Raw genomic sequence first — 17,611 nt, 5'->3', positions numbered from 1 at the left:
ATTCACCCATATGGCAAAAATCATTAAAATTGTATCAGGAAAGGGTTTCAAGATAGGCTGGAAAGGGTTCTTTAGTAAATTGGTCCATTAAAGCACAGAACATGTTACCTGACAATCTTGTCTCAAGAAACAATGTTACAGCTTTTAAAATAACTTTGGTTGGAACCTCCTTTTATGAAGGGCAGTATACAGAAGCATAACATTGATGGCATTTGTAGTATTTGTTTTACTCAGTGCTTCTAAAACAACTTTCATGAATTCGTCTCTTTGTGTATTCTGGTGTATTTCCTTATTGTTGTAATGTGGTCAGCCTATGCAGTTTATTTGTTATTGTTGTGCCAATCAGTATTTTGGCTTGTCTTGTCATTTTGTAACAAGTCAAGCCTATGGTTTGCTCTATTTTTTTAACAAATACATGGGGTACTGACCACAAAACATCTGGCATAAATATTTGATGAGAAGTCAGTACAAACTGCAAAACAGATCATGACCAAAACCAAAGAACACCAGTCAGATCTGTAGATGGTGGTGCTTGAGCACTAGAACATACCAGTTGATGAACTGGCTTATTTAGCTCAGTTGTTTATGAGTAAGATCACCATTACCTATCTCCAAAATACCCCAAACCAAAGGTTGCCCCACATTTATTATTTCAAAACTCTATAGAAAGATACTTAAACCAACAACAGAAGCCATGTGAAAATCAACAAAAAAAAAACAACAAAAAAAAGAGACAACAGAAATAAAAACATACTTTTACAACTATAAACAAGAGACAAACAGAAATAACCAAAGATGGGAAGACTTCTGGCATTTGGTAGTGAAATCACATTTGCGCTTCTCAATAACTCCAGCTGGGTTTACCAATTGATACTTTCTTTGAAGAGAAGAGTTACTTATCCAATTGGGAATTTCCACTAAATACTTTGCAAATTTAAAGTAAAGGAGATGAAGTGAATTTCTCTTGCCATAACTAAGTGAAGACCAAACAGGAGCAAGGGCAAGTAAGTGAGGAGCTGTTGGGCTATTATATAACTGAGAACAGTGAACTCTACTTAGATATAAAACGTTTGAAGTCAGGGAGGCATACACAGCCCAGATCTTACTGGCATAACTTTTAAGTGCCAGGTTTACATTGTCTTTCAGGTTGGCTGAAAGTAAAGTAAGGTAAGTAAGGCTGCTAGCAAAAGAAACCTCAGAACTGGATAGACTTATTGAATCTCTGTTCCCTTTATAGTTGAATGGTAGAATAACTGTTTTATCAGTATTAAAGCTCAACCCAATGTGTTTGTTGAAGAGCATCCTTGAAAAGTGCAGGAAAGGTTTAGTAGGTCATCTGCAAACATAACTAACAAAAGATCAACTCCTTTGAAGATAAAAGTACAGTTCAGCTTATCCTGAGCTCCAGTAACATAATTATTAAACAAAACTGGAGAAGTCAGAGCTCCTTGGCGTACACCTTTCAGAGTCAGAAATAGTTGACTACCATCTTTAATTCCAGCCTTCAGATTTCTATACATGTATCTTAAACAAGTGATTACCACAGCATAAGTATCTTTCAAAAGGGTCTCAAGCAAAACCTGCGAAAATATACACAAGTCAAAAGCTCTTGCAACATTGAGTGCACATAAGACCAAGAAATCACCTCTTTCTTCAATATCCTTCAGCACATTTATAAGTAGAAAGAGAGAATACTCTCTATCTATGCCTTGCTGGTACCCAAACTGACAAGGAGGAGCAGAACAATTTCTTCAATATCTCTTGTTAAAAAAGACTCAAAGAGCTTGAAAGTAGTACATGAGATGGTAATGGGGCAATGAGAATTGCACAGAGAAGTATCTTTTTTGCCCTTGTAAGGATGGGAGTTACTTGTCTGATACAAAAATACAAAGGGACTACACCACAAACAAGGATCATTTAAAACAGTAGTGCTAAATGTTGTTCAATTAAAGAACAAGTTGCAGGTACCTTGCTGAAATAGAACACCAGAGGAAGATTTTTTCTTTAGTTTTTGAATCAAAGAGTGCACAGCACTTGGCAACACAACCAGGAAAGATTTTATCTTATCTTAAAGAATAAGGTCATGCTGTTTTTCAAAAAAAAACTCTATGTTTTTGTTGAGAGCACTGAACTCCCTTACAAAATATTCGATCCATTTTTTTCAGGCACATTAGCACTCTGGGCTTTGGTAGGCTTACTGTACTTCCAGAGTTTGTAGAGGTCTTCAGCAATACAGATTACATTTTTCTGGATCAGCATTAACTTGTAGTTTTTCAGTTCCTTGTTAAATTTCCGTTTTGTATGGAGCCTCTAGTTATATCTCTTGGGCAATCACAATCATTCCATATAAAAAACCATAGCTTGGCTGAATTCACTGGATCTCTATTTTTTGACCAATCCTTTAGCTGAGACTTTTTATGAACACTTTGAAGAGGGCATTTTTTCTTTCAGCACATTTTGGCGCGTGATTTATTTGTGCCTAGGAAGTGAGCTCAACTGAGGGGTTCTTTTCACTTTGTGGCAGCACGGCATGATTGCATAAAAGATTGAAAGGCACTTTGATTTTGTTCAGCATCTTGTCACAGACTTAACTGAAGGACTCACTTGACACATTTTTCCAATCTAATTAGGAAAACCAGTTTGATTCTGTGTTTTGAGCCATAGGTGAGGATGACTAAAAGAAAGTAGAGATAGAAAGGTGGTCAGAGTAGAAACCTTCTTTTAAAACTTTGACCTCATGAGTGTCAAACAAAGCAACAACATGATCTAAGTTAGAAATTGAGGAAAGCTGCCCAATATATGAAAAGTTGTCATTCTTATATGAAAAGTGGCCATACACAATAGTCGGGAGGAATGCAGCCCCAAAAGATTTGTGATTGGGGAGACATTGTGTTTGTTATATTTACATTAAAATCTCCACTGATAATAACAGATTTAGAGGTAACTTTTTTAAGGAACCTGCCTAAAAGCTTGCAGGTAGACGCAAATCGTGAATCAGACTGTTCGTTGTTATAATTTGTATGGAGATAAACGTTAATTACTACATTATTTTCAAGCTTAGTGGCAATAAAGTAATCAGTCTCTGCTAATAGCTTGCAAGGGAATCAGGATAGGATACCAAGACTGCCAGATGGTCCGCCTTGTGGTCTCACAACTGCACTACAAAAGAAGAGATAAAAACTTGAAAATAGTGGTAACAGGATTTGGCAGTCTTCTGACAGGAAATGCTCCTGAATCAGGACTAGGTCGTGGGACTGCAAGAACTGCAAAAGCATTGCGATTCTATTGGTAACTTTTGCATTAATATTCCATGACTAAATTTGGCATCTGAATCTCATTTTGAACTAGATTTGCCTGCAATATGGTATTTGTAACTGTAACATGGGTGACTGTTTGATTTGCAAAGAGCACATTTTTTTTGTTTCTGGCAGGGGATTGTTTTAGACAGAACAACAAATTTCGTTTATACATATACTTGAAATATTTCTATATGATTGGCACTTATAAAATCAAAGGTGTAGAAACAAAAACTCTTGAATGGAGAATTGTTAGAAACTAATCACTAATGGGAACATCATTGCTTGTAGTAAATCCTCATTTATTTCAAATTTCAGTTTGAAAGATCTGGTAGAGCCACTTTGCTTTTCTTCACTACAATTTGGCACAAGAGACTTGACATCATTAGAAGTCAGATCATTTGGGACATGTCTAATTATTCTGAAGTGAGAAGGACTTTTAACCTTCTTGTGCTTGTAGCTAGAGCTACTAAGCACATTCTCTATTGCATAAGCATCGCATTTGGATGCAGTGATAACTTTACAGTCACCTGGGGTGCACTTTAGCTCAACAATTTTTGAGCTAACATCACCACACTCTTGTTCTAGGAAGTTGTTCCTTGGTTCCGGTTTGGCTAGGTTACTTGATAGATTTTTGACAACCACAGGATAGGATGGTTTGGAAATATATTCAGCAGTTACTGGTTTACTTTTCAAGAAGTTTTGCTCTATCAGAATGTCTAATTTGTTACACACTTCTGTAGTCTTGCATGTAACAGATCACAGTACTTTCACCTGGGATTGAGGGGACTTCTTCTGGCTCAAAAATAAGGAAAGTAGACAAAGCAACCTTATTGTCATCACAAGTCTATAACAATTTGATCATTTCCAAAACATTATCACTCTGTCCATAAGGTCTTTTTGCTTTCATAATGTCTTTTTTTGGAAAAACTGCACATAACAAAAATCTTAATACAGGATTTTAAATGAGCTTACTGTCCATCTCAAGTATGCAACAATATTAATACAGCAAGTCTAAAATAACAGACTGTATATTGCAGCATAGGTTTTTATTATTAGGAAATAAGTCAAGGTCACTTCTTTAAATATCAAGTCTGTCCAGGAACAAGGGAAGCATAAGGGCCCACTCACATATTCCTTGCAATTTAAGGGTAACTAAATACCAGCAGGTACATATGACCCTTGCAGTGGGTTCCTCCCCTCTTCTCCTTGTTGCCTAAGATGCCTCCAGAGCACTGCCAATATGCTTAAAATGCTCTCTCAAAACCAACATTCTTATAATCCAAACTGACTCAATAAATAAATGTTCTAAAACTAGGTCAGTAGACCATAATACTTCATATCCTTATCTAACTATTGATCTCTTAATTAACTCTGGTCACTGAACTAATTCAAGAATATACAGGATTTCAAATTTGATTAATCCAATCTAGACAATAGAAAGTAAATGTATGAGAAATGTAAAAATTATTAATTTAAGTTTTGGATTTTGGTGAGGAAATGGCGGCCACTTAACTACCCATTTTCATCTAATTAAAGGTCTGCATTATATGACATACCATCTCCTCTGATCATCCTAAACCATTAAAGTAAAGGCCAAACTCTTTAGAGCTTTCATCAAAGTTTGTATTTAAAACTAAGTGTATGAGTCAAAATACTTGTTCTAAGGTTAGAGTAGTCATTTAAAAAAGAAAAAATTTTCAAAAAATTGTTTATAAACCAAGTTAAATGACTATGTGTTTATTTTTTATTTTTTTACCTAACTGGTATAGATGGGTCTCTGAATTCTCATTTTGAATCAGTGGAATGGTATTGATATTTTTTTTTTCACACATTTACTAATAAAATGCTGATAAAAAGTAGAAATTCATGCAACTTGAGTTAACCATAGAAACAGAATACAACTACAATATCACTTCAGAATTTCTCACCTTCCCCATATCAACCAGTCACAAATATAGTTATGTTTTGTATAGGGATTGCATATATTTGTCCATTAAATTGTCTAAACTGCTATATATACAGCTAAGGATTTTTATACTTACTTTGATACATGCCATCCAATCATATTTCTACAATTAGTTGTTTATAAATCAAAATTTTTACAGGACAATTCTCTTACTTAATGCTAAATCTTAGTCAAATTTCAAACTTTTATTTTTGCACTCAACAGTTGTATCAAGATTTAAACATTTGAATGAATATATGAAAATCTCAAAATTATAAAACAACTAATTAGAAATCTACCACAGCTTAAAACCCTGAGAATTTAAATCACTAATCTATACCTATCAAATAAAAAAAATAAATAAACACATAATAATTTGTTTTTTAAGGAGTATTTTGACTCATATACTTAGTTTGAAGCAAATACCTACATGCATCTTTATTAGAGTTCATATTTTTCTGATGATTTTGATCTTTACTCAAATATTAGGAAATACTAGCAAAGATTTCTAAACTGACAAGACTAGCCATTACAAACATTCACCAAAATATTGAGGTAGACATTGACTATGTAATAAATACATATGGCAGGAGTAGAAATTGAGAAGTAAACTTTTCTTATAAAAGTATGAATTCTGTAATTTAAGCAAAATATATTGAACTTTAAAACATGGAAAGATACACTGCATTGTTATGAAAAGTAAAATTTTGATTATTGAATTTTTTAGATTTTTTCAAAGTTGACACCAGTTTATTAAAACACTATCTTCAAACAGTGACTAGTTAATACTTTATTGCCTATACTTAAAAACCTTGTTTTAAATGTCTTCTATGCATTTCTATCTCTTTGTTCTGTTTTTCTTGTTACATTCCTAAAAGAACAAGTATTTAATGTTTAATATATCTTTGACAAACATACAAGTTGTATATTTATCCTCATTTCCTAATCTTCATTACTATCATAGTTACTAAGCAATACCATAAAGTTAAGCATCATACTAAATGGTTTGAGCTATACAAAAGTCACAAGGAGTGCATGAACCAAAAGATGGTTTAAGACCAATTTTTTATTTAGTGGCTATAGTGGCCAGAAGTAGTAAAATTCTAGTTAATTGACTTCTTGCTATCTCAGAAAGGGTTTAGGTTAGGAAAATAAAACTTTCAGGGATAAACCTTCAGACTAAAGTATATCCTGGGAAGGTATTTTGAAGCAACTACCTCTACTCCTTCTCCCTCTAGAGGGCCCTGACATTTGATGACCTTTAAAAATATGTGTGTTATAAAAGTGAAACCTTGCAAAATAGATCTTCTGCTTAATTGAAGCACAACAAAATTGTTTTCAGTTTCATAACTTTGCTCAATTCCATTTTATAAGGTTTTAAAGTTATGCAAATACATTTCCTAAATTCTGAAAAAAAAAACATTGATATGGCTCAAAATTCTACTCAAATAACAGGAATTGCATTTTCAGAACTAAAGGCAGAGAAAAAGCAACTGGTAACCAAAAATTAAGGTAAAATGTTGTTTTGTCAAAATTTCAATAGGTAAATTTCAGGGCCCTCTAGAGGGAAAAGGAGCAGAGGTGGGTACTTTAAAATACCTTCCTGTGACATACTTTAGCCTGTAGACCCATCCCTGAAAGTTTTATTTTCCTAACCTAAACCCTTTCCAAGATAGCAAGAAGTCAATTCACTAGAATTTTACCCATTATTTTTATTCCATTTTAATTTTAACAAATTTATAACAAATTTAACCATCACCAGATTTTGGATTAAATTTATGACCATTTCTACTACCTACCTATGATGCATAATTGTCAATGTTCTCTTTAAATTGGAGGCATATCTTTGTTTGCAAGTTTATCCAAGCAACTTATTATGTACCCCCCCCCTAAAGAAAATACTGGATCCCCCTCCCCTCTGCTGGAAGCTGACCTAAGATGCTGCCAGATCTTAATGAAGTTTATACCCCAGCAAGACTCTCTGCAAGTGGTTCAACACCACCCTAGTTTACTGGCCAATGTGATTCAATGTGAGGTGGCCTAATGAATCCATTTCTCAACATTTCTATTGTAAAAGGTCAGCAACCTTTGGCGAGGAAGGAATGGAGTTAGGTATTTAAAAATACCTTCCCAAGAGATCATGAAGATTCTGAGCCTATTCTTGGGTTTGAGGGTAGAGGAAAGGCATGAAGCTTGGAACACTTACCTCATGCTTCAGTTCAGCAGTAGGCTACACATAGGCTATTTCTTCAGGTTTCATTCATAGAGTATAAAGATTACAAAAGCTCATTAATGGTTTGAGGGACCTTAAAGCTCTAAATTGGTTTGAACTAGCCTATATTAGAATTATCTATCAGAATGGCATAAGTTATCCTTACTGTGATGCAAACAAAAAAATATTAGGCTAATAATAAAGGAAAAACAAAAACCTTTTTTCGACTTGTTTGGATCTTGAACTCTGTATAGTCATAATATTGAACTAGACTGCTTATTACACACACACAAAAAAAAAACAGGACAATATTTTCTTCTTGTTCTTCAATGATCTATATAACCTACGTTCGTAAACTTCAATCTTGCATACAAGGGGAATGATGTCTGATAATAAATCAGAAAATAGCAGTGATGCAAAAAAAGGAAAACAACAGATATGTTTGGTATTGTATAGCTGTTTTCATGTCTACTAATAGGTCTGATCTGTTCATTTTATTTGTGCTTCATAATCTTCGCTATTGAAATCAGTAAGCAATGGCGTAATTTGGTCAAAATCCTGGACGGGGGGGGGACAAACACTTGGCAAACTATAGCTTCTATGACTATGGACGGACTAAAGGTTATATGACTATGACGCATGGACGGATAATAGATAGACTTATCTATTAACAAATCAACTATCATCATTTTCATACAATCCTAACAAGGGGGTTAATGCCAGATTTGCCTCTCACTCAATGAGTGTCAGGCAAGGTGATTGATTCAATTCATAAACTTAGACATTTGCACTAATAAACAATTAATTCAATGTTAGTTGACCAACAAGTTAAATCGAATTATAAGGAGAACAAGTGTCCAAAGCCTAAAAGAGTCTCTCTGCCTAAAATGTTAGGTGAGTGAACCCATTTATAAGCTAAGACATTATAGATGTTTTTCAATGATCTATATAAGTTCGCAAACTGAAAAAAAATACTCCAATCACTAGAAGAGATCGCACACGAAGTTCTTTGATAAAAGAATACCAAAACAATTTGGTATTCAATAGCTGTTTTCATGTCTACTAATAGGTTCGATCTCCTCATTTTATTTGCGTTTCATAATCTCAGCTATTGTAAACAATAGCTATTGTAAACAATATTGTAAACAAAAGCAAATATACTCAGTAAACAATGGAGTAATTTGGTCAAAGTTGGAGCCAATTTTCCTAAATCAAGTGAAAATTTCATTGAAAAATAGGTCATATATTACCAAGATATATTAAGATATAAGGCAAAGATATATTAAAAAAAACTGACCTGTTTCTTCGGATACTTTAATTATGCATGCTAATCTGAATTTTGACAAGATTTTTTTCAGAGACTAAATTTCAACTGTGGGGCAAACTGAGGTCTGGGGGACAAACTTGGGTCTGGAGAAGGCATTTGCCCTCCTGCCCCATAGTAAATTACACCCTTGTCAGTAAGTGCGTGTTGGGGACGAAGAATTATCATAAATTGAGTGCGAACCGGGGCTCCATAACAGAGTTGTATGGGCGGGCCCAATATTGTCTAGTCAGTTTGTCAATGATTTTTCTTCTGTAATTTAGTTTATTGTAGTGTATTAGCGTATTTGCAGTTTTTCGAAACCTTACATAGTTATTTTTCAAATTATAAAAATAAACAATTTTTGTTAGTATTTTCATTAGAACTTCTTAACAAGTCTCAAGGATACTCAGTACTGGGCATGGTGGAAGCACTTGCTTTCCATCAAAAGAAAGCGCTGCAATCAATGTGCTCAAGACGGCTTATTAAGCTCCCTAACAAAAGCAACGTTGGACATAAAACCCTTTTTCCTTGAAAGGTTCACATCAGGAAAAAGGGTTATTTAAGAATGTTCTATACTGGCAACTTAGCTGCGTGAGATATAGAAACAATTAATATGATACATATGACTTAGACTTTTTAAAGAATTAGCAACAAAACTGGATATTAATTTGTCAAAGAACTAGCGTGAAACGAAAAGATCATATCTTAGTACAAGTGAAAATTTTCTTGAAGTTGAACAACTTTTTGTAGAGCTGCATTCAAACAACTAGCCAAAGCTTATGTGCCATATTTAGGAATACGGGGAGAAAACATTACTATCCATATTTACATTATTAAGAGTTCTTATTAAACTAGTTTAGGCTTAATATCATAAGTCCAGGCTTCAAATGACACTTTTTAGGTAGAATCACATCTTAACCTTTATGAGATTTGAAACTTTGTCGAAGGTATCTTACTAGCATCTCTGTTCCCCCGAAACCCTTACTACAAAACCCTCAAACTGAAAATCTAGAAACATTTTTCCCAAAAGCCACTCTTTTCTTAGATTCCAAACTCCCTGCACTGTGTCACCAATTTTTTTTGGAAATAAGCTTATAACAAAACTTTAAATGCCTTGAGATGAAAACGTGAATATAAATTGTGTGAAGTATCTCAAGTTTGTAATTATCTCTATATCTAACGCAGAGATTAACCCCAACAGTAGGAGAGAATTCAAGAAGCAACCCTCAGCACAGTCTGTCTATCGTAAGAAAATAATCCCATCACAAAACGACTTTAAATGCTTTGCTAACTCCAGCAAGATCGATTAGGCCTTAAGTAGACCTGAATGCAAAGTCAGGCATGCAGGAGCTACTCAGTGGCGTAGCTTTGTCAGAATCCTGGGGGAGGGGCAAATTTGGAGTCAATTTTCCAAAATTAAATGAAAATGATATTAAAAACTAAAAATAAGCCGTTTGGTACCATAAAAGTACTATAAAGTACTTTATAGTACTATAAAGGTAAATTGTATAATAAAACTTATCTGTTTCTGTTGATGCTTGAATTATGTAGGTTTATCATAGTTTTGACAAATTTTGAAAGAAACTGAACTTCAGCTGGGGGGGGGGGGGGGGGCAGACCGAGGTCTGAGAGGGGAAGTTCCATTCCCCCCCGCTTCCCCATAGCAAATTACACCCCTGGAGCTTCTTGCTATGAAGCTTTGGGTGTCTAGATGAAAATTATAATTCTTCAAATTCTACCAAATGTTTTCTGCAAGGCCGCACTCCATGTAAAATTCTTCTGCTCTCTGGAAGATTTATCAAAAGCTATGGCGGTTCAAGCATCTGTCACTTTGTATCGTGTAGCTGCAATAAGACCGGTAGCCTTAGAAAACAAAAACTTTGTTTACCAGCTGAAGCTGGTCAGAACAAGAGCTGTGACACACAATATTTTTGCTGCCAGACAGAGCATATATATAAAGTCAAATGTATACATTCTGGCTCCGAGTCCCTAGGCCTTAGCTGCCAATTCTCCATTACTAGATGTTTTGATTTCTCGATTAATAGATAAAATTCCCAAAATATTGTCATATCTATTCAGCACTTTGTTCCAGTGTGTCCATCTTTTAGTAGAGTTTCTCTAGTTAAAGAACAGTTATGCCAGCAGCTCTATGAGAATTAGAATACACTTGGTAGTGCAGATTGCTATTCAGGACAAAACGGAGAATTCTTGAAGAAAGGAGAAGATAGAATATACCATTCGCCTTAAATTCTGAAAGCATTAACCCAACACAAGTTTAAGCTTGTTGGTATGGGAGTAAATGTAGATCGCAAGTAGTACAAGTGTTTCAGTGCGTGCTTAAAAGTCTGAAAAGTGGCTGTTCATGATATTGGCTCCACCACAGCATTGTGCAACTCAATCCAACAAGCTGAGTCTTGCCTTCCGTATTTGATGGTCAGTGAGCATAGGCTGACTTTCTGCATATTGTTTCTCGATATGAAAGTAGCTTTGAGTCCTTTCTTTCATTTTGCAGTCACATAAGTATCTAATCAGAAATCTGATACGTCTCTGGTTTTGTCAAGCACAACAGCCGAAAATTTTGTTTCCTGCAGCCTATTTAGCAATTTGGTGCCTTATCTAATTTCCTTTAACTGGAATGTTATTTTCAATAATTGTCGTTATTTTGGTATTCTGATTTGTGTAGTGTCTGCACTTTCTTTATTGCTAATATCATAAGGTTCATGGAAATTAAGACACTCAGGATTCTTAGGTAATTCTCCTGGAATTTTCTCGTATCACTTTCATTGTGTTAACCTCAGAGAACTTTCGTTTTAGGACCATCTTGATAAGCATTTCTAGAATACGGGCCCGCTTTTGGGACCGATCCTAAAGTCAGGGCGGGGATATAGACCCAACTAGCACCAACACCCCTAAATGGCCCCTCTGATTTTACCTCTTTTCTGGTAGTGGGACATAATTTCACAACCCCCTCCTCCCCTGGTTTGTGTTCCAGTCGACTTCTGGTCTTATCTCCTGGATACCCAATGCAGAGCAGTATACCTTAGAAATCCCTCCCTTGAAAGTCTCCTCCGTCCCAGATAAGTACGCATGTCCGGTCGACCCAGCCCCTCAGACGACGTTATCCATTTCTGACTATCCCCAAACCTACCCCTACTCCACCGTCCCTATAACATCATTGCAATAGCTGTCTCCTATTACTCGCCAAACCAAAATATTGATGCAAAGCGCAAATTTCTCCAGCAGTTGCAGACCAGTACTGATTTTGTTAGTTAAAAGTACCCAAAAACCGGACTTTTTCTGGTTAGTGACGTCAATGAACTGTTTGGTTAGTGAATTCAATTTGCTCTTCTCTAAAAGTTAAGCAAATAGTTAAAATACCAACAACTTGGCGAAATACCTCTCTATATGCCATCCTAACTAATCTGAATTTTTAGTCCCCCCTCAGCTTTGACTCAATTGGGTGAGAGTTATTTTTCCCTCCTCCTATCTCCCTCTTTTAATTTTAAGCATACATTCTCAGTAGCTTATGGCTCTTTCTACCCCCTTCAAAATGCCGGTCTTCTTTCTTTTAGAACGTGGCTGAGTGCTGAGGATTGGTCTGATACTTATAATTTGCATGATCTTGATGAAAAAATCACTACCTTTCACAAAAAGGAAAACGATAAATATCTAATTTCTTTCCCAGAAAAAAGATTTAAAAAGTGTTCCAGTGACAAACCCGTCATTAATCAACCCATAAAAGTGCTAACTAGAAAAAATTGAATCGTTTCTGAAACAGTGAACTGGATGAAGCTAATAAACTAGTAAAAGCAATTAAAAAGGAAATACGTAAATCTGCCCGATCATAGTACAAGAACAATGTCAAAGAATTGTTTACCAACAAACCCGAAAATTGGTAAAAAAGTTGTGTGGTAGGAGTCTAGACCAGCTTGATTTCAACCTACCTGAATCCCTGAAAGTTACTGCTAATAATCTTAACAAGTTCCTTGCTTCTATCGTCCAGAGGCTTCTGGCATAGTCTTATCAACTACCTACTGATGTTCTCCCACCTGCTTTCCCCTCCATATCTCCGTCTCAGATCGAAAGAAAAATTGGGAAACTACGAAAAACAAGTGTCTGCCCTTTAGATATCCCGTTTCCTCTTATTAGTACTTTCAGTGACTTTCTCTCAAAGTCCTTGTCTGTTATTTTCAATGATATTACTGAGTCAATATCCGCGGATTTGGAAACAGGGTTTCATAAACCACTTAAAAAAGAAAGATGGAAAACCTGGTTGAAGGTGTTCGTCCTATTTCACTCACTTCTCTAGTCTCTGAACTATATGAAGGATTCCTTGCAGATTGGCTAAATGAGAAAATCCAACCTTTTACTGACCCGACGCCATTCGGGAACATCCAATCCACTTCTATTTCCCATTACCTTGTTTTTCTTATTGACTCAATTGGGAAAATTCTCGAAAAACCTAATTGCTGGCAAAGTTTAATTTCCATTGACCTACAAAAATATTTAACCCTGTAAATCACAATATTTTAGTTGAGAAACTTTGTAACTGATTTCAATAATGATCCTTTCCTGGTTAAATTTGTTGCCTCCCTTTTATCAAATAGGTCATAGGTAGTCAAATATCCAAATCATTATTCTAGTCTCCCTCCCTGTCTACAATGGAGTACCCCAAAGTACTCTTCTAAGTCTCCTCCTTTTTTCTGTTATGACAAATAACTTCGCTAAGGAATTTCCCGACAGATGGAAATTTGTGTATGACCTACCGGTTGTTCAAACCTGCCACCAAAACTTAGTAAGCAGCCCTATGAATATCCTCAATGGTGTTGCAGATGACGCTGCAGTCTTGGACATGACAGTAAACCCCTCTAAATCTATGATAATGCCAATACGTTTCCTTAAAACCTCACGTCTATCCCCCAGATACTTCTATATCTTCCTTTAAATTACTTGGGGTTACGATTCCCTCTAATTTAAAGTGGAATAATCGCGTTGAAAATATTGTCCATAAAGCTAATGCGTCCATGGCTCTCCTTAAGCTCTTGAATAAATTTAACGTTCCCCTTCCCATTCTTTACGGATCTGTACTTCCTTTGTCCGCCCGCATCTTGAATATGCATGTCCAGTTTGGCATACTGACAACTCCCATGATGAATAAGATAAAATTGAATCTATTCAAAAAAGAGCCCTGAGAATAATTTTTAAAGAAGTTAAGGTACTATACTCGCTCCTTCTAAAAAAGGCCAAGCTGGAAACTCTTGAGCACAGGAGAGGAACATTGTGCCTCCGCTTTGCAAAAAATGCAATATTAAATCTTCGCACGGAGAACATTTTCCCCAAAAGAAACTCCCTATCTAGACACCGCCTGCCACTTACTGTTTCTGAACCCGTTCCTACCTTGTCCCCCATCCGTTGCTTAACCCCCAGGTATGAAAAATCCTTTGTCCACTTCATTACTGATAAAGTAAACCGCTAGTTTTCCTTTTTTTTTCTTTGGAACTAGTGATACACAAGTTTTATCTTCGTTTGATTCTTTTGTTCCCTCCCCTTTGTTTATATGTTCTTTTTAAACCTTTTCAATGCTAATTTTATCTCACTCTTTTCTAACTTTGTTTTAGTTTTTACCCTTTTAACTTTCTGACATTTTGCCGCTTAATTTTTTTTTTGACTAATGTATGGCTTTGCCTTTCTGATTTTGTTGTATTTGGCATTGTTTAGCCAGTTTTTTAATTATTGGGCTATTTTTATCGTTTTATGACTCCGAAATGGGAATTCTGTCCTTCGGGGCTTGAGATAGATATCTGTTGAAATTAAACATCTTATCTAACTTTCGTTATTTCTGTTTTGTAGCTTTTAATTTGCTGAGCTTAAGCATATTTAGAATCACAATGAAAATAGAGTCCTGAGCTTCATCAACAGTTCTCCCTTATCCCCCCCCCTTAAAGAAAAATTTCCCAGACAACCTCCCCGGAATACCTTAACATGTAAAATTTTGTCAGAAAAGAGAAAGTAAGGTGAATGTTACGAATTTTTTCCGCCCACGGTCATTTTTAAGGGCGATACTGTTGACTCTGCCTTAGGATCGTCTTATCTAACTTTCATACTCTCGTTATTTCTGGTTGGTAGCCTTTAATTTGCTGAGCTTAAACATATTTGGAATCACAATGGAAATAGAGTTCTGGACTTCCATCAACAGTTCTCCCTTGCCCCCCCCCTTAAAGAAAAATTTCCCAGACAACCTCCCCGGAACACCTTAACATGTAAAATTTTGTCAGAAAAGAGAAAGTAAGGCGAATGTTACGATTTTTTTCCGCCCACGGTCTTTTTAAGGGCGATACCGTTGACTCTGCCTTAGGAGTGTCTTATCTAACTTTCATAATCTCGTTATTTCTGGTTGGTAGCTTTTAATTTGCTGAGCTTAAACATATTTGGAATCACAATGAAAATAGAGTTCTAGACTTCCATCAACAATTCTCCCTTGCCCCCCCCCCTTAAAGAAAAATCTCTCAGACAACCTCCCCGGAACACCTCAACATGTAAAATTGTATCGGAAAAGAGAAAACAAGGCGAATGTTACGATTTTTTTCCACCCACGGTCTTTTAAGGGCGATACCGTTAGCCCCGCCTTAGGTGCATAGCCTCCTTTCTCATACGATATCGCTCCGAATGAGTGCGAATCGACTTGGTGCTACCTATACCAGTTGAAATATATTCACAATCTCTCGACCGACCCGATCCATAAATCCAGCTAGCTGATTTCAAAGGCCTGAACTAACGAGGGGGTAGGCAAAGAATACGCTGGCGATCTCCAGATTCTGGTTTCTCAAGGAATAGGATAATTTTACTCCCAGGTTGCGATATATTTACAACAAACGTCTCTGATGGGCACTGAAGGGAGGACAACTCCCAACTGTGGCAATATTCTTTAAAAATTCAACATTATATTCCTAAGTCTATCTTCAGATTGTAAAGGCTCTCCCTAAAGAGCAAAACTTTTCCAAATAGCCATTAACCTTTGCAAAAATAGAAGATTGTGACTTGATACTTTTTGGCATTTGAGATCCTTTCACATTTATTTTCTTTTTTTCGAAGAGATACACTTCCTTTTAAAGTTGTTTGTTTTGAAATACTGGTAGTAGGAAACAAAAAGGTCAATTTTTTTTATTAGTTCCCTTTTTATGAATCAAACAGTTCGTGGAAACGAACTGTAGTAAGGAGCGACCCGGCTCAATAGCAACCGAAACTCTAAAAACAGAATTTTGCTACCGATAGTTACATCAAAAGAATCGCATTTTAATGCTGATTTTGAATATTTAAGTTTCATGAAGTTTAGTCTAACCCATCAAAAGTTACGAGCCTGAGAAAATTTGCCTTATTTTAGAAAATAGGAGGGACACCCCCTAAAAGTCATAGAATCTTAACGAAAATCCCACCATCAGACTCAGCGTATCAGCGAACCCTACTATAAAAGTTTCAAGCTCCTATCTACAAAAATGTTTTTCCCAGGGGTGACCGTGTCGACCCAGTGGTCCTAAATTGCGCGAGAGGGCTCCTTCTAGCGGAAAATTAATAGTTCTGGTGCCCCTTTTAAGTGACCAAAAAAATTGGAGGGCACTTATGCCTCTTCCCACGCAGACTTTTTTCTAGTTGCCGGATCAGAATTTTGAGACAGCCTTTCTGTTCAGCTTAGTCGATAACCTAATAACTACGTCTTCCTGGGGACGACTTAATCCCCCACAGCATCCAGGGGAGGGGCTGCGAGTTAAAACCTTTGACCCGTGTTTACATACAGTAATGGTTATTGGGAAGTGTACAGACATTTTCAGGATTTTCTTTTGGTTGGGGGGGGGGGGAGTAAGGGAGCTACACGAAAAGATATTTCCTTAGAGGAAAAGAAATACCATGAAGGGGGTGCAGAATTTTCTAACATTATTAAAAAAAGAAAAAACAATTAAAAAATAAATATGAAGAAGTTTTTTCAACTGAAAGTAAGGAGCAGCATTAAACCTTAAAGCGAACAGCAATTATTACACATACGAGGAGTTTATCTCCTCCTAAACACCTCACTCTTTACGCTAAAGTACTTTATTAATTTCAAGTATTCATTCTACGGGTGATTCTCAAAGATTTGGGACAAAATTCAAGCTTTAGTGTAAAGAGCGAGATATTGACGAGGGGGCGAACCCCCTCATATACGTAATAAATATACTCAAATATAGAAGTTCGTTACGTAAGTTAATTCATAAGGTACGTACGTTTCTTATTAACAAAAACGTTGGTAAAAAAATAAAAAATCTGTTTGATTTTTAAGTAGCCAAAAATTGGAGGGAACTAGGCCTCCTCCCCCCTTTTTTTTAATCAAAATCGTCCAATAAAACTATGAGAAAGCAATTTAGAAAAAAAATAATTTTATGCAAATTTCGTTTTATTTATTCATGTGCGGTGAGCCAAAATCAAAACATGCCTTAACTCAAAAACTTTCAGAAATTAAATAAAAAAAAAAAAAAAAAAAAAAAAAAGGATAGTCCCCTCCTCAACGCCTCGCTCTTTACGCTAAAGTTTTTTATTGTTTTAAAAAGTAGAGTTGTAAGAACGAGTCAAACTTTAGCGTAAAGAGTCAGGCGAGGAGGGGACAATCCCTTTCATACACGGAATAATTTCTGTTCGTTTTAAGCTTTAATGTCGCTCCTTAATTGCAGTTAAAAAAACTTTTTTTTAAATTTAATTTACTAACAGACGCTTGTATTAAAATATTGCGATAGAAAAGAGTTGCGTTGAGAGTCAAAGGCCGGAGGGGTTGCAGCTCTTCACTGATTGAGAAAATATACAAAATACATTAAAACAAACAC

The 17,611-nt window shown here is 35.8% G+C and overlaps 1 protein-coding gene across 1 annotated transcript in view; it reads right to left on the bottom strand.

The window, feature by feature from the left end:
- The window catches only part of LOC136028980 (RNA polymerase II-associated factor 1 homolog), a 35,917-nt gene extending 28,142 nt beyond the window's left edge, over positions 1-7,775 (bottom strand). The window contains exon 1 of the mRNA XM_065706977.1: positions 7,674-7,775. Within this exon, the coding sequence (XP_065563049.1) occupies positions 7,674-7,714 (41 nt within the window). The 5' untranslated portion in view covers positions 7,715-7,775. The remainder of the gene's footprint in view (positions 1-7,673) is intronic.
- Positions 7,776-17,611: the final 9,836 nt, after the last annotated feature.

The sequence above is a fragment of the Artemia franciscana genome, chromosome 7 (assembly GCF_032884065.1).
Source record: "Artemia franciscana chromosome 7, ASM3288406v1, whole genome shotgun sequence".
Classification (NCBI taxonomy): Eukaryota; Metazoa; Arthropoda; class Branchiopoda; order Anostraca; family Artemiidae; genus Artemia; species Artemia franciscana.
The sequence above is the reverse complement of the archived record's forward strand: the minus strand, read 5'-3'. Positions and strand labels throughout refer to the sequence as shown.